The sequence below is a fragment of the Cottoperca gobio genome, chromosome 2 (genome assembly GCF_900634415.1).
Source record: "Cottoperca gobio chromosome 2, fCotGob3.1, whole genome shotgun sequence".
NCBI classification, from domain to species: domain Eukaryota; kingdom Metazoa; phylum Chordata; class Actinopteri; order Perciformes; family Bovichtidae; genus Cottoperca; species Cottoperca gobio.
The window spans coordinates 806809-829999 of NC_041356.1; the positions used below are offsets into that span (position 1 = coordinate 806809).

At 40.5% G+C, this 23191-nt stretch overlaps 1 protein-coding gene and 1 pseudogene across 2 annotated transcripts; one reads left to right on the forward strand and one right to left on the reverse strand.

Annotated features, from left to right (window-relative positions):
* Nucleotides 1-1598: 1598 nt before the first annotated feature.
* Nucleotides 1599-10292, reverse strand: LOC115021457 (N-acylglucosamine 2-epimerase-like). 2 transcript variants are annotated; one of them, XM_029451933.1, is made up of 10 exons: nucleotides 10063-10292; nucleotides 9842-9917; nucleotides 9349-9424; nucleotides 7715-7896; nucleotides 6980-7207; nucleotides 5532-5613; nucleotides 5218-5393; nucleotides 3991-4122; nucleotides 2414-2501; nucleotides 1599-2053 (listed from the first exon to the last, which is right to left on the reverse strand). In XM_029451933.1, the coding sequence occupies exons 1-10, from the start codon at nucleotides 10182-10184 to the stop codon at nucleotides 1980-1982; spliced, it is 1236 nt and encodes a 411-aa protein (XP_029307793.1). In that variant the 5' UTR covers nucleotides 10185-10292; the 3' UTR covers nucleotides 1599-1979. The 2 variants fall into 2 exon arrangements, with proteins under 2 accessions (XP_029307793.1, XP_029307804.1); XM_029451944.1 differs by having other exon boundaries at nucleotides 9889-9917; nucleotides 10063-10291.
* A 2482-nt stretch (nucleotides 10293-12774) lies between these two features.
* LOC115020144 (N-acylglucosamine 2-epimerase-like) lies at nucleotides 12775-20813 on the forward strand (annotated as a pseudogene).
* The last annotated feature ends 2378 nt before the right edge of the window (nucleotides 20814-23191 follow it).

Here is a 23191-nt window from a genome sequence, read left to right on the forward strand (position 1 = left end):
ACTGACGAGGATGGTGGTGGCAGGAGCAGCAGAGGAAGCGGTGACTGGGAGCGTGAAGGAGAGTAAGCCCAGCGGTCTATCCAAGGAGATGGCGGATTGATAAATAAGGGGAAAAGGGAAATTATTTAATTCTTGTTTTGTTTTAGTTGTAATGTAATTTGGTATTGTTGGTGGTGGAGTGTTTATTATTTAATTTAATTTTTATGTGTGGTATATTGGAGGAAAAATATGTGTGTCCATAAAGGAACTCATCATTCCCTGGATATATTATGTGGAATTGTAAATAAAAGCGCGCAGAGAGGGGGAGAGCGGAGCCGGGGGAGAGATAGTGCTGAAGGAGAAAACAAAAAGGGAGAAGAAAGAAGGAATGAAGAGAAGCAGGAGGAGGTGATAGCATTATATGATATAAGTGACATGGAAGAGGGGGATGCTGAAAAGAAAGGTGGAGAGGAGGAGGAGGAAGAAGGCGGAGGTGCGGAGGGCAGTGGGAGAGATGTGGAGGATCCAGGTGCTACGGTTGCTGAGCTGGAGGTTGGAGGAGTGGACGGTGGGAAAGGTGGAGGAGCGGGAGCTGGAGATGGCGGAGATGAGAGAGGCGGCGAGGTCGGAGATGGCGGGAGACGGATGGCTGAAAAAGAAGCTCACTACTCGGACGTGTCTGAGGATGGTGGTGACGACGGAGACAGCGAGGGAATCTGACGGAGCAGATGAGGAAGAGATGGAGGTGACGGGACATCTGGAGGGGAAGGGTGTTGGGAAGCCGGAGGCAATGTCATCCTCCTGAGCGGAAAACAAGGGGGGTTGAAAGCCCAACGAAACTTCAAAAGGGGATATACCGGTTGCAGCGCTGGACAGAGAGTTGTGGGCATACTCAATTCAGGCGAGTTGGGAGCTCCAGGAGGAGGGATTCCTGGCGGTGACACAGCGAAGAGCGGCTTCCAGATCCTGTTTGGCGCGCTCGTTCTGGCCGTCTGTCTGGGGGTGGAAACCAGAGGAGAGGCTCACCGTGGCGCCAAGAGCTCGGCAGAATGCTCTCCACACCTGTGAGACGAACTGTGGGCCTCGGTCGGAAACGATATCTGAAGGGATTCCGTGGAGCCGAAACACATGATTGACCAGCAGCTCGGACGTCTCAAGGGTTGTAGGAAGCTTAGGGAGGGCCAAAAAGTGCACAGCTTTGGAGAAACTATCAACAATTGTTAGAATGGCTGAGTTACCCTGGGACAAAATCGAGGGCAATGTGGGACCGTGCCAACCCCGCCCCTTTATGTGAGCGCGCTCAGTCAGACTGAGAAACTCTGGGTATGTTGAACTCGCTTTGTAGTACAGGCCTCTGGAAATTAACATGACCCCAAAACAATGTTGCTCCATGGATGTGTAAGTAGGCAAAATTTAGCTAGCAAGTTGGCCATATAAACTTTACAAAGTGATACAAAATATATAAATACATATTATCATGCTGTATACTGTGGTAGATCGCTTCCTTACAGTCAAATTAATTTTTTCTATGGGCTTCATAAAAGGTTCTTCAATCACCGGTCATATCTGAAAGATCCACATCATTAACTGTCTAATTACAAATGAATTCAATGACATCATTTGATTAAATCATGATTCACATTTATTATGTAATATTCTATTATTTCAATATAAAATGCATTAAAAGTCTACAGAAGCATGTCCGTAGCACTAAACTACTGTATGCTTAGTGCTTAGGTATGCTTCTATCTCAGTTGCTACATTAGTTGTATAAACGTTATGTGTGCATGTAGAAAGCCCAGATTTACATAAGGAATAATGAGGGCAGAAATAACAAGACGACAGATGGGTGCAAATAGAAGTAGATCAAATGTGATTTAGTCTGACCAAGAAAGGCATCTTATAATTAATGTCAATACAAACTGCCACTGGTGGCCAGAATATATATCAAAATTACTTCTTTTTTTTTTTACATTTAGTGAACATTCATGTCAGAATGCTCAGTCCTTGTTTGCCAGCATATCATCCAGAATCCGCTCACACATGTACAGGCAGCGAGGCACATGGAAGAACCCTAAAGAGAAGAGAAAAATAATCATCTAACTCACCAGACAAAGCAGGAAACTGCTAAATTGGTTTGTGATCATGTGCTGGGTAATACTGTATGCATCACTAAAGAACCGTACAAACTAAAATAATAAAGGCCTTAAATAGGGAAAGGATGAGGTTGACTAAATATGATAAGAACTAACAAGGACATTTGACACAGGACTAAAACTAAATTAGGAATAATGAACTAACATTATCAGCAGAGTTTGAAGAGGTAACAGTGTTGACGTTATGTCAAAGAGGTCTCCACTTGCTTTTCATTAAGGTCATTCAACAGCTTGTTCTGTTGCTTTGGCATTCAGTCAATTCACAATTACATTCGTACCTTTAAAGGGGCCTCCTTTAAAATCCAGAGCCACTTTTCCTCCTTGTGTCAAATATCCAAACCACTCGCCTCTCTGAACATCAGGAAACTGTGCAGAATTGGGCACACATACAGTACATCATGCTGAAACATACACATATATGCATTTAGTTATTCACAAAACACACTTCAAAGTTCCAATCTTTCTTGAGTCAACCATGTTACGCATGAGTCTACATATATCTGCCAGTTCAACAGTCACCCGCATATCTCTTGTTAATGTCGACTCAAAGCAAATATACATGTGGATTGTAATATATTGACTTTTTACTTGAAGGGGCCTCATTTATAAACGTTGCGTACGATAAAAAGACGGCCGTACGCCACTTTCTAAGCAGACTTGACAGGAGAATGTGCGGTTCTCCACCGACACTTTGACCAATGCTTACGCACATAAACTGGAGAATTGAGAAACTGCGACTCTGATGGCAGAAAGATAAAACGAGAGAAACCAGTGTGAAATCAATATAATTGTGTAAAATAAAGGGAAATATTACCTCTCAAGTATATGAAAAGTTAATTTGACTTTTAATTTGAACTTTTATGTACATAGAAAAAGTCTTAGATCTTTAATTTCAGCTCATGAAAAATGGGAGCAAGTGGCTGCGTTTATATTTTTCCTCAGTGTAGTTTAACATAATTTAAAAAAAGGATAGAAATGACGTTATCTGAGTCATCCGGTGCGTCTTCCACATCTGTGTCCCCCTCCGTCATGACTCCACTCAGGAGGGATCCTCCAATACAATGCCACTTTTAAAGAGGGTAAGCTCCGGTGTCACATATTTCACGGCTCGTGGTAAGTCCGCCTGTGTTTGGCCTCCACTTTTATGCTGTATTACTGAGCCAGTTGAGGTGGTTTGGGCATCTAGTAAGGATGTCACCTGGGCGCCTCCGTAGGGAGGTGCTCCAGGCATGTCCAGCTGGGAGGAGACCCCGGTCTCGGTGGAGAGATTATATCTCCACGCTGGACTGGGAACGCCTCGGGATCCCTCAGTCGGAGCTGGCGGCTGTGGCCTGGAAAAGGGAAGTTTGGGGTTCCCTACTGGAGCTGCTGCCCCCGCGACCTGACCCGGATAAGCGGTAGATGATGATGTATTATAGGGGTTCCGTTTCAGTTGTTTTAGGTTCGTAAATAAGTATTGATCATTAGTGAGTTTTTTTTTTGTTTACAGTTTTAATAAATGTATGTAAGTTACTGTTACTAAATAACTTCACTTTTCCAAAAAACATTTGATTTTATGTTGCTTTCCTTTGCAAGCTGGGTCGTAACAATCCACATTAAATATATGTGATCTTTGAACGTTACGTAATTTATATTACATCCCATTTATTTAGTTTACACTTTTAGCCAAAGTGCATTTACCATGTGGATACAACCCAAAAAGTACACCAACTTCATCAAACATGCTAAACTGCTCCAAGTGCTACACTTATAATTTATATTTGAATGATAATTGTACTACAAAAACAGGACAGTTTTCTGAGCTGGTACTTAAAACTGTGGATGTTTGTTTGTTGGCGCTGCAGTGTAAACTCACATGGCTAAAGGTGTATTCATACACTTTAGAGAATCTCTCCAGCAGCTCTGGCTTCTTGGTTTGACTGTAGGCCATCAGGAATGCGATGAGAGCCTCACAGTGGGGCCACCACAGCTTCATACTCCACTCCAACTGGAAAAATACACAAGCAGTATCTGACAGCCTGGTCTGAAGCAATTTATTAAACTTTAGAAATCAGCCAGAGGCTAACAATAAGTACTATTACAAGAATAATACGACAGTATCCACTGTCTTACCTCTTCAACTACCCCTCTCCCTACCATAGAGCCATGTTTGTCTTGTTTAGGGATCTTTAGGGGGAGATAGCAGGTCAACAGAATATGCTACATATAAGTGGTGTAATGAAAAAATGAAACTCTGAAGATTAATGTAACTGCAGTTCAGCACTGCATGTCAAGATGTTCTAGTAATGTGTAAAAATAAATAAATAATTAATTTAAGTAAATTGTGAAAGTGTATAAGGGCTTAAAACACTATGATGGAAGTATATGATGGCCGTTTCTATACTCTATACGTTTCTATACTTGTTACACTAATTTAGTGCTAAATGTTACCATTTTTGACAAAGCGAGATTTGATGAAAGAATTCTAAAGATTCCTCCAAAATTAAGCACAAAACTGTGTAAAAAATTGTGCTGTAATTTGGTATCATAAACGTTTGACATTTTTATTTTTTGGGAAAGCCTCAGTCTGAAGTTTTTGGTTGAAAAAGTCAGTTGAAAATGAGGCTGTGTGTTATCCTAGAGATCATGACAGCTCATGTTATACAGTGAGGTCAAGAAAAAAGGCTATCACTGCAATGAAATGGCTACTATAGTGACTAACATCATACATGAAAACCATTTGGCTCATTGGCTGCACAAGAGACTCAGCTTTCCAGTCATTTCCAATGTATGCAATTCCAGGACTGCAGAAACCAGTTTTAGAATAAGAAAAACACATTTGTACTGCATGTTTTTTGCCCCCAACCTGCATGTGATTAGTAAAGTGGGCATGTGTGTAAAGTGGATGATCGTGGGTATCCATAAAACTCATTCAGGTATCTTGAGGTGGGAAGTCAAAGCACCCTTTTGAAAATGTCTATGCCATCCATAACTTTGGAGATTTAGTCTCCTTCCCAACAAGCTAGCATGACATGGTTTGATTCCTCAGGTTTTCCAAAGGAGTTTAAGAGGCCACCATGAAGTGTATAGATCATAGATTCACCTGGGTGGGACAGTGACCATCAACATCCAGGAAGTAGAAGAGGCCGCCATGCTCTTTATCCCAGCCGTACTGATAAGGGAGCTCCATGAACTTGTTGATGGCAGTCCTCTGGAGCTCTTCGTCCTTCTGCTCAACACTGAACTGAAGCAGGAACCAGCCTGCTTCCAGGGCGTGGCCTGAGTCAGAATGTGGGAGAGACAGACAGGAAATGGAAAATGTTGAGGTTGGCAAAATGCAACAGGAAAATATCTCAACTCAAGCTCCACTCATGCACTCACTGTGCTCGCCATCATCTGGCAGACTGCAGGGTTTACCTGGGTTCAGCAGTCGGCCCTGGCATCCCGGCAGCTCTGCTCCTTCCACGGACACATTCTCTAAAATAGCAGTGCCTTCTCTCTGTAAGTTACAAGATAAGAAAAAAAAGGACACATTGACATTAGTGAGAATGAGAATTACTACAACAAATCCAGCCCTACAAGATAACCTTACTCAACAGTATGTTCTTTAAGTATATTGATACATTTGACTGGGTGACAAAGTCCTTGAATGGACAACTTACATCAGTGTTTATGTGGAAATTACATGGACAACAAATCATCACAAGTGGCATGATGCTCGTGGAATCACAAACAAAGATCAAGTTGCTTTTAAATGTGTTTCACTGGAGGTTCCTTGCCAACAACACAAGTTTGTATCTGCATCACGAGTTTCTCCACAGCAGAGCTAAATACAACTGTGGCTGAGTTAGCATAGTAAGCAATTTAAAGCTGACAAGAACTAATGGCACATACTGAGTATACAAATGATTAGTGGTGCAGTGGACTAGCTGCAGCAGAGTACTTTCAGTCCATGGTTTCATATATGCGTTTGCTGTGACTCTGGGTCTCCATTGAAGTCTACTGTGAAGCCTGGACACACCAGTATTTTAAACAGAGCAATTTCAAATTAAAATCAATTCCTTTCAATGGAATCACCACCAGTGATGTGCTCATGTTTTTGGTTGAACTGAGACTCCAGATTCTCAAAAGTCAACTTGACGAGCGAACAAATGTTGAGCAGTTGTGAATGCGTAAAAGAAGAACCCAGAGCTCGCATTAGTTCATGCAGAGCACAAACCTTGTGAGGATGCTTTTTCACTCACAGATACTGTTCTGTGCGCTTGTATCTAGTGTATGCACTTTTATGTTTGTGGGTTTTGGGAGTTATTTAACGGCTAAGTATCTGACCAGTTTAAAACTAACTTTAATCATCTGTGTGAACTGAACTTTGAGCTAGCTCTAGTGAAGTGTGATCAGCTAGCTTGCAGAGACAAAAAACATCTGCGCAAATATTTTGTTCAACTTCTGGTGATCTTTGACCTACGAATGTGGTAACTAGCTTGAAATGTTATTGACATAGCATGTTCCAAGTTGGCTAGTGTGTTTGCGGTTAGCTCACCTGCTACAAAAATTTGCCAATAAGCCCTGTGGGGAGTCCCTACATCACCGAGTCTCACACCACCTATCGCAAATGAACTTGAGCTGTGCTCCCCTCTTGCCCTAACTGTTGTGAATCCAAGCCGACTAAAGTTGAAATAAGATACGCACCTTTGGATTTTCTTTGCAATATTCTTTTAAGCTATGCGTTAGTACTGATGATGTTACAGTAGCCTATGACATGAACTTTCCATACCTCAGCTTTTGCAGAGTGAACCCCACAAACTAATTATCAGCACTTTATGAAGTCATTTGAACCACAAAGCATCAGTTCTATGTGTCCACACCTGGATGTGTTGAAGAATCTTCTGTACACACCAGCTGGCCAGCTCTCTGTACTTCTGAATAACCTCTGGACCCCGACCTTCAGTTAGCTGCTGCACCAGACACAACAGCATCATGGGAACTGCCATGCTGTTGGCGGGAACGTCTCCAGGAAGCTGGGGCCGGCCCAGGCCTGACGAGTCCACCCTAACCCAGCAGATCAACTGCTCCATCATCTGTTCAGCCTCCAGCTAGCAACACAACAGAGCAGAGGCCAGCATATCAGTGACAGCGCAATAATGCTGTAGGAATGAGAGGGTGGTTGGAGAAGGATCAAGCAATGTTCAGGCATGTTTACCAAGAAATGAAAGCTTCCATATTACTCAGCCTTGTGTAAATTAAATCCCTGGTGAACTATGTATGTCCACATGACACACAGCGTAGCTAGCAACAAAACACATTAGCTCCCAGGCACTAAAAGTATGGATTTTTAAACAAACTGGTTCTGACTAATGCAACATTTATCTATATGAACTTCCATACTTGAAACATTTTATTTTCAGTGTATCAATGCAATGCCGATAAAGTCACCCCCCTCATCTTTTTATTCAATCTTAATGACTTTAGTGATCTCCTGATTTTTCATCTAGTGTCACTATCAGTTCAGAAGTTAAAGATCTCAGGCCACAAAACAAGCAGGGTAAAAACTGGAAATTTTATCCAAGTATATCAATCTAGTTTTAATATCGTTTATTTACCTGCATGTCCTCGTCCCCAATGACCCTGCTCAGTTCGTCCATGGCCATAATATAGAAACACTCACTGAATATAGTTCTCTGAATCTTGACTGCTTTACCATCTCTTGTTAAGCAGAAGGCACACTTCCACTGGCCACTGCTGCCGCAGGAGACCCGAGCAAACTTTCTCAGGAATGCTCCTCCTAAGATGCAAACAGAATACAACATTAGCTTATGATTAGACCCACCATTATGAGCAAAAAGAATAAATCCCTTTACATTCTTTCTTTACCAGTGCAGTGCTCGTTCGGGATGTGCTCGTGCTGCTGCTTCTTGGGTTTCAAAGTGAACACTGCAGTCTACGCATCATGAGTGCCAAAGCTTCCATACATATTTTATACCCCATTAAATTACCTCTTAATATTCGGTTTACATTTTTTTTATGTTTTAAATTTCAATTCTGGCATATCTTACACATTGCATCTTTAAAGTAGTTTTCATTCAGACAAAGGTGTAACATGTAAATGTTTGCTTTATTCATTCAGACATGACGGGACATTTTAGAGGCACAATGCTTACACATTCTTGATGGTGGAGAACAGTTGAAATAGTAATGATATGAAGGAAGAAACATTTTTTCTGTTCTTTCACAAGCTGTCCCAGTGATGGAATTAATAAAAAACACAAAAAGGGACCACGAGCTGGGCCTCAAAATACAAAAATCAACAGTTGGAGTTGTTAAGTTCTTCATAGTGGAAATTTCCTTCATAGAAGAAAATAAGAACAACCCCAGGTTTCTTTTCAGCACTGTAGCCAGGCTGACAGAGAGTCACAGCTCTACAGAGCCTTCTATTCCTATATCTCTCAGTAGTGACGACTTCATGAGCTTCTTTAACGATAAAATTATAATTATTAGAGACAAAATTAATCTCCTCCTGACCTCAATTGGTAATGACTTAACTTCAACCACTGGAATTTTAAAAACATCTGTAACTCCTGAAATATATCTAGACTGTTACTCCAATCAACCTTAACCAACTAACTTCAACAATCTCATCGTTTAAGCCATCAACCTGTCTTTTGGACCCGATTCCAACTAAGCTGTTTAAAGAAGTTTTACCCTTAATTAACACCTCGTTATTAAATATGATCAACCTGTCTCTATTATCTGGCCACGTACCACAATCCTTTAAAGTAGCTGTAATAAAACCACTTCTTAAAAAGCCTAGTCAGAGGTTTTAGCCAACTATAGGCCGATATCTAACCTACCCTTTCTCGCTAAAATCCTTGAGAAAGCAGTTGCAAAACAGTTATGTGATTTTTTACATAATAATAGTTTATTTGAGGTTTTTCAATCTGGATTTAGAGTTCATCATAGCACAGAGACGGCACTGGTGAAAGTTACCAATGACCTTCTATTGGCATCAGACAAAGGACTTGTCTCTGTTCTTGTCTTGTTAGACCTCAGTGCTGCTTTCGACACTGTTGGAACATTGTGTTGGCATAAAAGGAACCGCACTAAGCTGGTTCAAGTCCTATTTATCTGAGCGATCTCAATTTGTACTTGTTAACGATAAATCCTCCATATATATATATATATATATATATATATACATACACACACATATATATACTCTCGCTTTACATTCACACACCGGCTTTTGCTGCTTCGAGGATTTCAGGCTTGCGGAAGCGATCCACGGTTCGGTACAGACGACAATACATCCACACCTGTGAAAGAAACCAACATATTCACATAACATGATCTGATGACCACATTTCATACAGTGGATTAGGGATACTCCTAACGATTGTTTTTTATAATCGATTAATTTGCAGATTATTTTCTAGGTTAATGTTAAAATGTTAGAAAATAGTGAAAAATGTCCATCCCAATTTCTCAAAGTCCAAGGTTAGGTCTTTAAATATTAGTGTAAAACCCAAATAAATTCACTTTGATTTGACAGAGAAAGGCATGAAATATATATTGGAGAGGCTGAAAACAGCATTTTCTGATATTTTCGCATGGAAAATTACTTTAACGGCACGATTATCAAAAAGGTTGCCGATCATTTTCTGTCGATCGACTAATCAATAAGTCAAATAATAGCTGGTTTACTTGTTCTGCCAGTATCATTAGAGACTCACTTGTCTACCCTGCAGCCAGACATACTTCAGCTCATCATAAACCTTCCCGTCCCTCCCAATACAAGTGAAGAAGCCTCTGAAACACCAAGGAGAAGTACAAGGACACACACTACAAACAGTCATACACAACCGCTCAGCATGCAAGTTAGGTAGTATTACTTTAAAGAGTCATGAGCTCACAATATTTTCATTTCAACAACATTCAAGGGGAAGTACAGTACCCATGTAGAGGGTCGTGAGAGTATTTGAGCCAGAAGTCCACTGTGTTGTCCAGTTCTTTACGAATCCGCTCTCGACACTCCTCCAGCTTCAGCACAGACATTGTTCCTTTCAAAAAGAGCATGCGAATCTGTTACAAGTCTATTAAGTGCTAACAGTATTTGTCTACCGAAATTGTGGCTGAAAGCAACATCCTCATCATCACCTCAGTTAATTGTCTAACTTCGCTTTATCAAAATACTATTTCGTTAATGCCTATGAGATTATCATGGTCGTGTCTAGATAGTAGCCTTAAAGGGCCTACGAAATGATAAACATGAATTTCTACTGATAATAGTAAATGCTATTTGTGGTGTAAAATGATGTGTTATTAATGACACAATGATCGCAGTCGACCGCCGATGTTTACATCGCCGCTACCGGAAACACCCGACACCGTGTTCTGACGTCACAAGTAGAACAGTCCACCAGTATACACAGACAGCACGGCAGACGTGGCGATGTCGGACTCTGGCTTGGATATTTCGACAGAATCGAGTGACAGTGAGTCGTCACTCGTTGCACCTTCAAGAAAAGGAGTTTATTGAAGAGGATGCCGGTGTTGTGGAATCAGATCATACGAGCGAGTTTAACGTGGTGGAAACAGAGCAGCTCGAGACACAGTATTCAAGATGGAGACACAGACGGGAGGGAACATGCGGATGATGGTGGCGGAGATTCTCTGCGGCAACAGAACACAGACAGGTATATACATTTAATTATAATTCATAGAACTTCTCAATATATAGTAAATACATCATAATAATACGTAACATTATCCTCGATCGTAAATAGATCACAAGCTATCCTATATCGAGTCGAAGCTTATAGTTAGGGCTGGCTCAGGTTTGCCTTGGATCAGCTCCTAGTTATGCTGCTATAGGCTTAGACTGCCGGGGGACACCTCCCTGCTCTCTTCTTTCTCTTCCTCTCTCCTCCCCTCCCTCTCTTCTTCTCCCTCTCTATCTGTATGCATTTATGTATGTCCGTCCTGGGAGAGGGATCCCTCCTCAGTTGCTCTCCCTGAGGTTTCTTCCATTTTTCCCCCTTAAATTATGGGTTTTCTTTTAGGAAGTTTTTCCTTGTGCGATGCGAGGGTCTAAGGACAGAGGGTGTCGTATCCTGTACAGTCTGTAAAGCACACTGAGACAAATGTATAATTTGTGATATTGGGCTTTATAAATAAATTTAATTTGATTTGATATGCTTTATCACCGGCGCATAATGTATTTTAGACGGTGGAGGGGCATCTCATACACTCTGGAGACCACCCCAGATGACGCATCAGGAGACACCAAGGGGTTTGTTGTGGCAGCAGCAAACTTTATCTGTATATACTGTAAATGTTATATTTTTTTATAATATTTTTCTGTTTATAATAATCATTCAATCATTTTTTGATCATTCATTTCCATTCATTGATAGGTAGTTTTCTAAATTAATAAATATTATAATATGTACATGTACATATTGCACAGTTGGTGTACGCCTGGTGTTACTCTTAGACAAACCTGTCTAATAAATTAAGTTTTTATCCCTTTTTATCTGAAATTTGGTGGTGAACTTGATAAAACTTGGTTCTATGTTTCTATTGTGTATTTCAGCTCTGGACTACCAGCTATACCCATCTTCAGACATCTTTTTCAACAACAAACTTCAGACGGAGTGTATTTTCTTCAAATTCAGTATATTCAGACCACTATTACTCAATGCCAGAAGCACTTGGAGTGATACTTCACTGTTTTGCAAGAACAATGAGGGAGTTATCTTTTGAATGAGACCAAAATCATGCAGCTGGTGCAAATGGTTGAAGAGCAGCTTTCAATTTACTTTGGGTATGTCATTTGTAGGTATTTTCGAAAACATTCGCCCACTCCCTAAGAGGTTAATGTTACTTTTAGCAAAGTCGAACCTTTACCGATTTCACACATCAAAGTCTGATCCTTTTGATGCTTTCTTTATTTAAACTGAGTGAGTCTGACAGTGTAATAGAAGTGCAATGCTAAATCAGTGGAGTACTCTGTGTGTGTCTCCCCACTGTGCCATCGCCCATCACTCAATCTGCCAATAGCAGACCTCTATGCCATTTTATTTAGTTTTACTTTGTGGTAATAATTCTACAGTGTGTGTTTATAAAGGAATGACACATTTAATAGATGCAAAAATTTCCATTATGCAAGGTGATGAGATTCATACAGTAAGTGTCTGAAATCTCAATTTACTGCTCACTGTAAAGTAAACTACTGAGTGTCTGTTATACAGGAAGGAATGAAGGAGTAAGAGATTTCAGACACAGCTTTTGTCATGATTAAGACACAATACAAATTATAAAGTTTGCACACCATAGCTTATGCTGAAAGTATTATTTAATACACGGACGTTTCAGGTCGAAACTTCCTCAGTGTGCTAATTCGTAGATATCAGAACACACACAGGTGGTGGTAATACATAGGTTTTAAACTTGAATTTCCAGAGAAACTCGCTTTAAGCTCTCTCTCTCTCTCTCTCTCTCTCTCTCTCTCTCTCTCTCTCTCTCTCTCTCTCTCTCTCTCCCCTCTCTCTCCCTTCTCTCTCTCTCTCCCCCCCCCCCCCCCCTCTCTCTCTCTCTCCACCTCTCTCTCTCTGAGTTTATTTCAGTGGCTGTGCTGAGATCCACTTCCTTCTCCACAGCCGCTGGTCATATGACTGCTCGTCAGAGTGGGCGCCGCTGCTGGACAGTCTCTTCTCTGCACTGTGTTGGACCCGAAGGTAAGAACAGTTCTACCTGCAGGCTTTTGTCCGTTTTGTCTACTCACTGCTGCTGAAACGGAAAAATAACATACATTTAAAACAATATGTGGACTGACAGCAGGCACACTGAGATGACACGTTTCTGGTTTATGCGTTTCGACTTCTGCATTAAAGGAGACATATTGTGTTAAACTATTCCTCTGGTGCGTAGTTCACTCCTCTCATTTCCTCCGCTCTGTCGTGTAGGTGTGTGCGGGAGCGAAACAGGGAGGAGGAGGTAATGTGAATGCGCTAGGCAAGACACAAACAAAACACTTGAATTTCAGGGGGCGAGGGGTTCCGTTGGGGGAATATATAGATATGTATATATTTTTTGCGCGATCTACCCGCACTACCCTCGCGATCGAGCGACCTTTTGGGCACCCCTGCTATATGTCCAAAGCGACTTACAATAAGTGCAAACAATCATAAGGATACAACTCCCGACAGTAAGAATCTTGTAATTATATTAGCGTCAAATAGGTGAAATCATGTAAGTGCAGTGCAATAGCTTCAAATAAGCACAACCAATTTAAGTGTGAATTTTGGAAAATGGTAAATGGACTAGCATAAAGCTCCTTTCCAGTCTCGATCGGTTAGTTAGTTAGTTAGTTAGTTTGTGTTATTATGTGAAATCGGTGAACTAACCATTTTAAACACCAAAACCACACAACAAACACATTGAGATCAGGCCACTGATCCAGGCAGTGGTAGACCAGCAACTTGTGTGTTCTGCAGGGAAAATGACTGATTTTGTCAATGGAGTCTGGTGACTTTGAAGAGAGCATAGATAATGTCTTCAGTCCCCAGAAAGGGCTGCCTGAAGGTAAGGTAACATGTTGAAAATATTCTAAAAATAGCATACACTTAACCAGTGGCTTGCGAAAGACCTATTTTAGATGGGCTTCAATATTTCACTTAATTGTAATTGGTTATGGTATTTTTTATACTTTGATTGATATATTTTTCATATTAGTGTTGAGAGTTGTGCCCCCTCCCCTTACCAAGACCACAAAGTTCTATTAGATCTAGCATTTTATTTTTGCTCTCAAAGTGCACCAGATGCATACAATTCACTTTAAAATGTTAAAACAATTCTGCCTGGGGGAGCATGCCCCCGGACCCCCCTAGGGGATGTGAAGTCCACCCTACTCCTAAGACATGTCAGCATGACTAAGGCCAGGTAACATGGACCTGGTTAACATGACTAGTATATTGACGACGCAATCAGCACAAAACACTATGGGTGTGTAGCGGCTTTTTTTCATTGTTATCACACATTTGGCATACATGGGTCATTTTTGACCCGTGTGTGTAAACCTGATGTAGTAATACAAAAACTATTTTAGTGCATAAATTAAGAAAGGGGGAATGAAAATAATGATTTGTGGTAATCAAAAACAAGATATTTAATGAATATTAAATTATTAAATAAATTCTCAGCCATGCATGAAATAACATAGAAAACGAATACGGGTCATTTTTGACCCAGGTTGTGCCTTAGATGGGAAGTGATACAAAAATGATTTTTATTCAAAAAGTAAGTAAGGAAAAATGAAAATAAGAATGTGTGATGATCAAAAACAAGTTAAATGAGGAATTCATGGAATTCTGGATGATTAAAGTAATTTATTGCAAAGATATTTACAATTAAAACTTGCGGTCACTTTTGACCCATGTTCTGTATCAAAGGGTTAAACTTATTTTTCAGGTGGCTATAATACATTTTGCGTCCACAGTAGTACAATGTTTAGCTTTCTGCTGGTACTCCTGCCTGTTACTCCAAAATGGGGGGCGTGCCTACCCCCATCTACTGTACATCTCATACAACCCCACTTCAAATAATCCAAACTATCCCTTTAAGGGCCCCTCTGCAGAAGCCCAGTCTGCTCTGATTGGTCAGTGTTTCCGGTCTTCCGCCTCTGCTCTGCTGTTATGATGATAATCGGCCGTGTCTAGACGATATTTCTGTATTTTCGCTGAAACTCTGCCAGAGTTTCGCAAATCCTGGTTAAAGGGCCTACGAAATGATATTTCAAGATAGAATCAAGTTATCAAGTTATCAAGCTTTACAGACGTCGATGTGTCCAATTTGCGGACAACTAGTCGGGTTCATAACAATTCAAGGAAACCAAACTATCGACTCGATATAGGATAGCTTGCGATCTATTTACGATCGAGGATAATGTTACGTATTATTATGATGTATTTACTATATATTGAGAAGTTCTATGAATTATAGTTAAATGTATATACCTGTCTGTGTTCTGTTGCCGCAGAGAATCTCTGCCACCATCATCCGCATGTTCCCTCCCGTCTGTGTCTCCATCTTGAATACTGTGTCTCGAGCTGCTCTGTTTCCACCACGTTAAACTCGCTCGTATGATCTGATTCCACAACACCGGCATCCTCTTCAATAAACTCCTCTTCTTGAAGGTGCAACGAGTGACGACTCACTGTCACTCGATTCTGTCGAAATATCCAAGCCAGAGTCCGACATCGCCACGTCTGCCGTGCTGTCTGTGTATACTGGTGGACTGTTCTACTTGTGACGTCAGAACACGGTGTCGGGTGTTTCCGGTAGCGGCGATGTAAACATCGGCGGTCGACTGCGATCATTGTGTCATTAATAACACATCATTTTACACCACAAATAGCATTTACTATTATCAGTAGAAATTCATGTTTATCATTTCGTAGGCCCTTTAAGGCTACTATCTAGACACGACCATGATAATCTCATAGGCATTAACGAAATAGTATTTTGATAAAGCGAAGTTAGACAATTAACTGAGGTGATGATGAGGATGTTGCTTTCAGCCACAATTTCGGTAGACAAATACTGTTAGCACTTAATAGACTTGTAACAGATTCGCATGCTCTTTTTGAAAGGAACAATGTCTGTGCTGAAGCTGGAGGAGTGTCGAGAGCGGATTCGTAAAGAACTGGACAACACAGTGGACTTCTGGCTCAAATACTCTCATGACCCTCTACATGGGTACTGTACTTCCCCTTGAATGTTGTTGAAATGAAAATATTGTGAGCTCATGACTCTTTAAAGTAATACTACCAACTTGCATGCTGAGCGGTTGTGTAAGACTGTTTGTAGTGTGTGTCCTTGTGATAAACTTGTACTTCTGCCTTGGTGTTTCAGAGGCTTCTTCACTTGTATTGGGAGGGACGGGAAGGTTTATGATGAGCTGAAGTATGTCTGGCTGCAGGGTAGACAAGTGAGTCTCTAATGATACTGGCAGAACAAGTAAACCAGCTATTATTTGACTTATTGATTAGTCGATCGACAGAAAATGATCGGCAACCTTTTTGATAATCGTGCCGTTAAAGTAATTTTCCATGCGAAAATATCAGAAAATGCTGTTTTCAGCCTCTCCAATATATATTTCATGCCTTTCTCTGTCAAATCAAAGTGAATTTATTTGGGTTTTACACTAACATTTAAAGACCTACCTTGGACTTTGAGAAATTGGGATGGACATTTTTCACTATTTTCTAACATTTTAACATTAACCTAGAAAATAATCTGCAAATTAATCGATTATAAAAAACAATCGTTAGGAGTATCCCTAATCCACTGTATGAAATGTGGTCATCAGATCATGTTATGTGAATATGTTGGTTTCTTTCACAGGTGTGGATGTATTGTCGTCTGTACCGAACTGTGGATCGCTTCCAGCAAGCCTGAAAATCCTCGAAGCAGCAAAAGCCGGTGTGTGAATGTAAAGCGAGAGTATATATATGTGTGTGTATGTATATGTGTGTGTGTGTATATATATATATATATATATATATATATATATATATATATATATATATATATATATATATATATATATATATATATGGAGGATTTATCGTTAACAAGTACAAATTGAGATCGCTTAGATAAATAGGACTTGAACCAGCTTAGTGCGGTTCCTTTTATGCCAACACAATGTTCCAACAGTGTCGAAAGCAGCACTGAGGTCTAACAAGACAAGAACAGAGACAAGTCCTTTGTCTGATGCCAATAGAAGGTCATTGGTAACTTTCACCAGTGCCGTCTCTGTGCTATGATGAACTCTAAATCCAGATTGAAAAACCTCAAATAAACTATTATTATGTAAAAAATCACATAACTGTTTTGCAACTGCTTTCTCAAGGATTTTAGCGAGAAAGGGTAGGTTAGATATCGGCCTATAGTTGGCTAAAACCTCTGACTAGGCTTTTTAAGAAGTGGTTTTATTACAGCTACTTTAAAGGATTGTGGTACGTGGCCAGATAATAGAGACAGGTTGATCATATTTAATAACGAGGTGTTAATTAAGGGTAAAACTTCTTTAAACAGCTTAGTTGGAATCGGGTCCAAAAGACATGGTTGATGCTTAGACGATGAGATTGTTGAAGTTAGTTGGTTAAGGTTGATTGGAGTAAAACAGTCTAGATATATTTCAGGAGTTACAGATGTTTTTAAAATTCCAGTGGTTGAAGTTAAGTCATTACCAATTGAGGTCAGGAGGAGATTAATTTTGTCTCTAATAATTATAATTTTATCGTTAAAGAAGCTCATGAAGTCGTCACTACTGAGAGATATAGGAATAGAAGGCTCTGTAGAGCTGTGACTCTCTGTCAGCCTGGCTACAGTGCTGAAAAGAAACCTGGGGTTGTTCTTATTTTCTTCTATGAAGGAAATTTCCACTATGAAGAACTTAACAACTCCAACTGTTGATTTTTGTATTTTGAGGCCCAGCTCGTGGTCCCTTTTTGTGTTTTTTATTAATTCCATCACTGGGACAGCTTGTGAAAGAACAGAAAAAATGTTTCTTCCTTCATATCATTACTATTTCAACTGTTCTCCACCATCAAGAATGTGTAAGCATTGTGCCTCTAAAATGTCCCGTCATGTCTGAATGAATAAAGCAAACATTTACATGTTACACCTTTGTCTGAATGAAAACTACTTTAAAGGTGCAATGTGTAAGATATGCCAGAATTGAAATTTAAAACATAAAAAAAATGTAAACCGAATATTAAGAGGTAATTTAATGGGGTATAAAATATGTATGGAAGCTTTGGCACTCATGATGCGTAGACTGCAGTGTTCACTTTGAAACCCAAGAAGCAGCAGCACGAGCACATCCCGAACGAGCACTGCACTGGTAAAGAAAGAATGTAAAGGGATTTATTCTTTTTGCTCATAATGGTGGGTCTAATCATAAGCTAATGTTGTATTCTGTTTGCATCTTAGGAGGAGCATTCCTGAGAAAGTTTGCTCGGGTCTCCTGCGGCAGCAGTGGCCAGTGGAAGTGTGCCTTCTGCTTAACAAGAGATGGTAAAGCAGTCAAGATTCAGAGAACTATATTCAGTGAGTGTTTCTATATTATGGCCATGGACGAACTGAGCAGGGTCATTGGGGACGAGGACATGCAGGTAAATAAACGATATTAAAACTAGATTGATATACTTGGATAATATTTCCAGTTTTTACCCTGCTTGTTTTGTGGCCTGAGATCTTTAACTTCTGAACTGATAGTGACACTAGATGAAAAATCAGGAGATCACTAAAGTCATTAGATTGAATAAAAAGATGAGGGGGGTGACTTTATCGGCATTGCATTGATACACTGAAAATAAAATGTTTCAAGTATGGAAGTTCATATAGATAAATGTTGCATTAGTCAGAACCAGTTTGTTTAAAAATCCATACTTTTAGTGCCTGGGAGCTAATGTGTTTTGTTGCTAGCTACGCTGTGTGTCATGTGGACATACATAGTTCACCAGGGATTTAATTTACACAAGGCTGAGTAATATGGAAGCTTTCATTTCTTGGTAAACATGCCTGAACATTGCTTGATCCTTCTCCAACCACCCTCTCATTCCTACAGCATTATTGCGCTGTCACTGATATGCTGGCCTCTGCTCTGTTGTGTTGCTAGCTGGAGGCTGAACAGATGATGGAGCAGTTGATCTGCTGGGTTAGGGTGGACTCGTCAGGCCTGGGCCGGCCCCAGCTTCCTGGAGACGTTCCCGCCAACAGCATGGCAGTTCCCATGATGCTGTTGTGTCTGGTGCAGCAGCTAACTGAAGGTCGGGGTCCAGAGGTTATTCAGAAGTACAGAGAGCTGGCCAGCTGGTGTGTACAGAAGATTCTTCAACACATCCAGGTGTGGACACATAGAACTGATGCTTTGTGGTTCAAATGACTTCATAAAGTGCTGATAATTAGTTTGTGGGGTTCACTCTGCAAAAGCTGAGGTATGGAAAGTTCATGTCATAGGCTACTGTAACATCATCAGTACTAACGCATAGCTTAAAAGAATATTGCAAAGAAAATCCAAAGGTGCGTATCTTATTTCAACTTTAGTCGGCTTGGATTCACAACAGTTAGGGCAAGAGGGGAGCACAGCTCAAGTTCATTTGCGATAGGTGGTGTGAGACTCGGTGATGTAGGGACTCCCCACAGGGCTTATTGGCAAATTTTTGTAGCAGGTGAGCTAACCGCAAACACACTAGCCAACTTGGAACATGCTATGTCAATAACATTTCAAGCTAGTTACCACATTCGTAGGTCAAAGATCACCAGAAGTTGAACAAATATTTGCGCAGATGTTTTTTGTCTCTGCAAGCTAGCTGATCACACTTCACTAGAGCTAGCTCAAAGTTCAGTTCACACAGATGATTAAAGTTAGTTTTAAACTGGTCAGATACTTAGCCGTTAAATAACTCCCAAAACCCACAAACATAAAAGTGCATACACTAGATACAAGCGCACAGAACAGTATCTGTGAGTGAAAAAGCATCCTCACAAGGTTTGTACTCTGCATGAACTAATGCGAGCTCTGGGTTCTTCTTTTACGCATTCACAACTGCTCAACATTTGTTCGCTCGTCAAGTTGACTTTTGAGAATCTGGAGTCTCAGTTCAACCAAAAACATGAGCACATCACTGGTGGTGATTCCATTGAAAGGAATTGATTTTAATTTGAAATTGCTCTGTTTAAAATACTGGTGTGTCCAGGCTTCACAGTAGACTTCAATGGAGACCCAGAGTCACAGCAAACGCATATATGAAACCATGGACTGAAAGTACTCTGCTGCAGCTAGTCCACTGCACACTAATCATTTGTATACTCAGTATGTGCCATTAGTTCTTGTCAGCTTTAAATTGCTTACTATGCTAACTCAGCCACAGTTGTATTTAGCTCTGCTGTGGAGAAACTCGTGATGCAGATACAAACTTGTGTTGTTGGCAAGGAACCTCCAGTGAAACACATTTAAAGCAACTTGATCTTTGTTTGTGATTCCACGAGCATCATGCCACTTGTGATGATTTGTTGTCCATGTAATTTCCACATAAACACTGATGTAAGTTGTCCATTCAAGGACTTTGTCACCCAGTCAAATGTATCAATATACTTAAAGAACATACTGTTGAGTAAGGTTATCTTGTAGGGCTGGATTTGTTGTGTAGTAATTCTCATTCTCACTAATGTCAATGTGTCCTTTTTTTTCTTATCTTGTAACTTACAGAGAGAAGGCACTGCTATTTTAGAGAATGTGTCCGTGGAAGGAGCAGAGCTGCCGGGATGCCAGGGCCGACTGCTGAACCCAGGTAAACCCTGCAGTCTGCCAGATGATGGCGAGCACAGTGAGTGCATGAGTGGAGCTTGAGTTGAGATATTTTCCTGTTGCATTTTGCCAACCTCAACATTTTCCATTTCCTGTCTGTCTCTCCCACATTCTGACTCAGGCCACGCCCTGGAAGCAGGCTGGTTCCTGCTTCAGTTCAGTGTTGAGCAGAAGGACGAAGAGCTCCAGAGGACTGCCATCAACAAGTTCATGGAGCTCCCTTATCAGTACGGCTGGATAAAGAGCATGGCGGCCTCTTCTACTTCCTGGATGTTGATGGTCACTGTCCCACCCAGGTGAATCTATGATCTATACACTTCATGGTGGCCTCTTAAACTCCTTTGGAAAACCTGAGGAATCAAACCATGTCATGCTAGCTTGTTGGGAAGGAGACTAAATCTCCAAGTTATGGATGGCATAGACATTTCAAAAGGGTGCTTTGACTTCCCACCTCAAGATACCTGAATGAGTTTTATGGATACCCACGATCATCCACTTTACACACATGCCCACTTTACTAATCACATGCAGGTTGGGGCAAAAAACATGCAGTACAAATGTGTTTTTCTTATTCTAAAACTGGTTTCTGCAGTCCTGGAATTGCATACATTGGAAATGACTGGAAAGCTGAGTCTCTTGTGCAGCCAATGAGCCAAATGGTTTTCATGTATGATGTTAGTCACTATAGTAGCCATTTCATTGCAGTGATAGCCTTTTTTCTTGACCTCACTGTATAACATGAGCTGTCATGATCTCTAGGATAACACAACAGCCTCATTTTCAACTGACTTTTTCAACCAAAAACTTCAGACTGAGGCTTTCCCAAAAAATAAAATGTCAACGTTTATGATACCCAATTACAGGCACCATTTTTACACAGTTTTTTTGTGCTACATTTTGGAGGACATCTTAGAATTCTTTCATCACACTCGCTTTGGTTCAAAAATGGAACCTTCAACACTAAATTAGTTTAACCAAGTATAAAACGTATAGAGTATAGAAACTGCCATCATATACTTCCATCAAGTGTTTTAAGCCCTTATAACTTTCACAATTACTTAAGATTAATTATTTTTTATTTTTACACATACTAGAAACATCTTGACATGCAGTCATGAAGCTGCGTTCTACATCTTCAAGTTTCATGTTTTCATTACCCCCCTTATATGTAGCATATTCTGTGACCTGCTATCTCCCCCTAAAGATCGCCTAAACACGACAAACAGGCCTTGGTAGGGAGCGGGGTATTTGAAGAGGTAGACAGTGGATACTGTCCTGTATTATTCTGTAATATACTTATTTGTTCAGCCTCTGGCTGATTTCAAATTTATAAATTGCTTCAGACGCAGGCTGTCAGATCGGTCTTGTGTATTTTTTTCCAGTTGGAGGAGTGGAGTATGAAGCTGTGTGGCCCCAACTGTGATGCTCTCATCGCATTCCTGATGGCCTACAGTAAACCAAGAACCAGAGCTGCTGGAGAGATTCTCTAAAGTGGTATGAATACACCTTTAATCCATGTGGAAGTTTACACTGCAGCGCCAACAAACAAACATCCACAGTTTTAAGTACCAGCTCACTAAACTTCCTGTTTTGTAGTACAATTAGCATTCAAACTAACTTTAAGTGTAGCACTTGGAGCCGTTTAGCATGTTGATGAAGTTGGTGTACTTTTGGGTTGTATCCACATGTAAATGCCTTTGGCTAAAAGTGTCACCGAACTAATGGGATTAATATAACCTTCCGTAACGTTCAAAGATCACATATATTTAATGTTGGATTGTTAAGACCCCGCTTCGCAAAGGAAACAACATAAATCAAATGTTTTTTGGAAACGTTAAGTTTATTTAGTAACAGTACTTACATACATTTATTAAAACTGTAAACAAAAAAAACTCACGAATGTGAGCAATACTTATTTACGAACCTAAAACCCTGAAACGGAACCCCTATAATACATCATCATCTAACCGCTTATTCCGGGGTCAGGTCGCGTGGGCAGCAAGCTCCGTATGGAAACCCCAAACTTTCCTTTTCCAGGCCAACCGCCCAGCTCCTACTGAGGGATCCCCGAGGCGTTCCGTCCAGCGTTGTATATTAATCTCTCCACCGGACCGGGTCTCCTCCCACTTGAACATGCCTGGAGCCAGGCCTCCCTACGGAGGCGCCCAGGTGGACATCCTTACTAGATGCCCAAACCACCTCAACTGCCATAATACGCTAAAGTGATGGCCAAACACAGTCAGGACTTTACCACGTAGCCTTGATAATATTGAACACCGGAGCTTACCTCTTTAAAATGTGGGCATTGGTATTGGGAGATCCCCTGAAGTGAGTCATGACGGAGGGGGACACAGGTTGGAAGACGCACCCGTATGACTCAGATAACGTCATTTCTAATTCCTTTTTTTTTTTTAAATTAGTTAAAACTAAACACTGAAGGAAAATATACTGCATATCCCATGTAGAACCACTTCCCATTTTTCATAGCTGAAATCAAAGATCTAAGACTTTTTCTATGTACATAAAGTTCAAATTAAAATTCACATTAACTTTTCATATCTGAGAGGTAATATTTCCCTTTATTTACACACAATTAATATGGATTTGCACACTCGGTTTCTCTCGTTTTATTATAATCAATCTTTCTGTTCTTTCTGCCCATCAGATCAGATTCGCAGTTTTTCTTTCTCAATTCTATTCG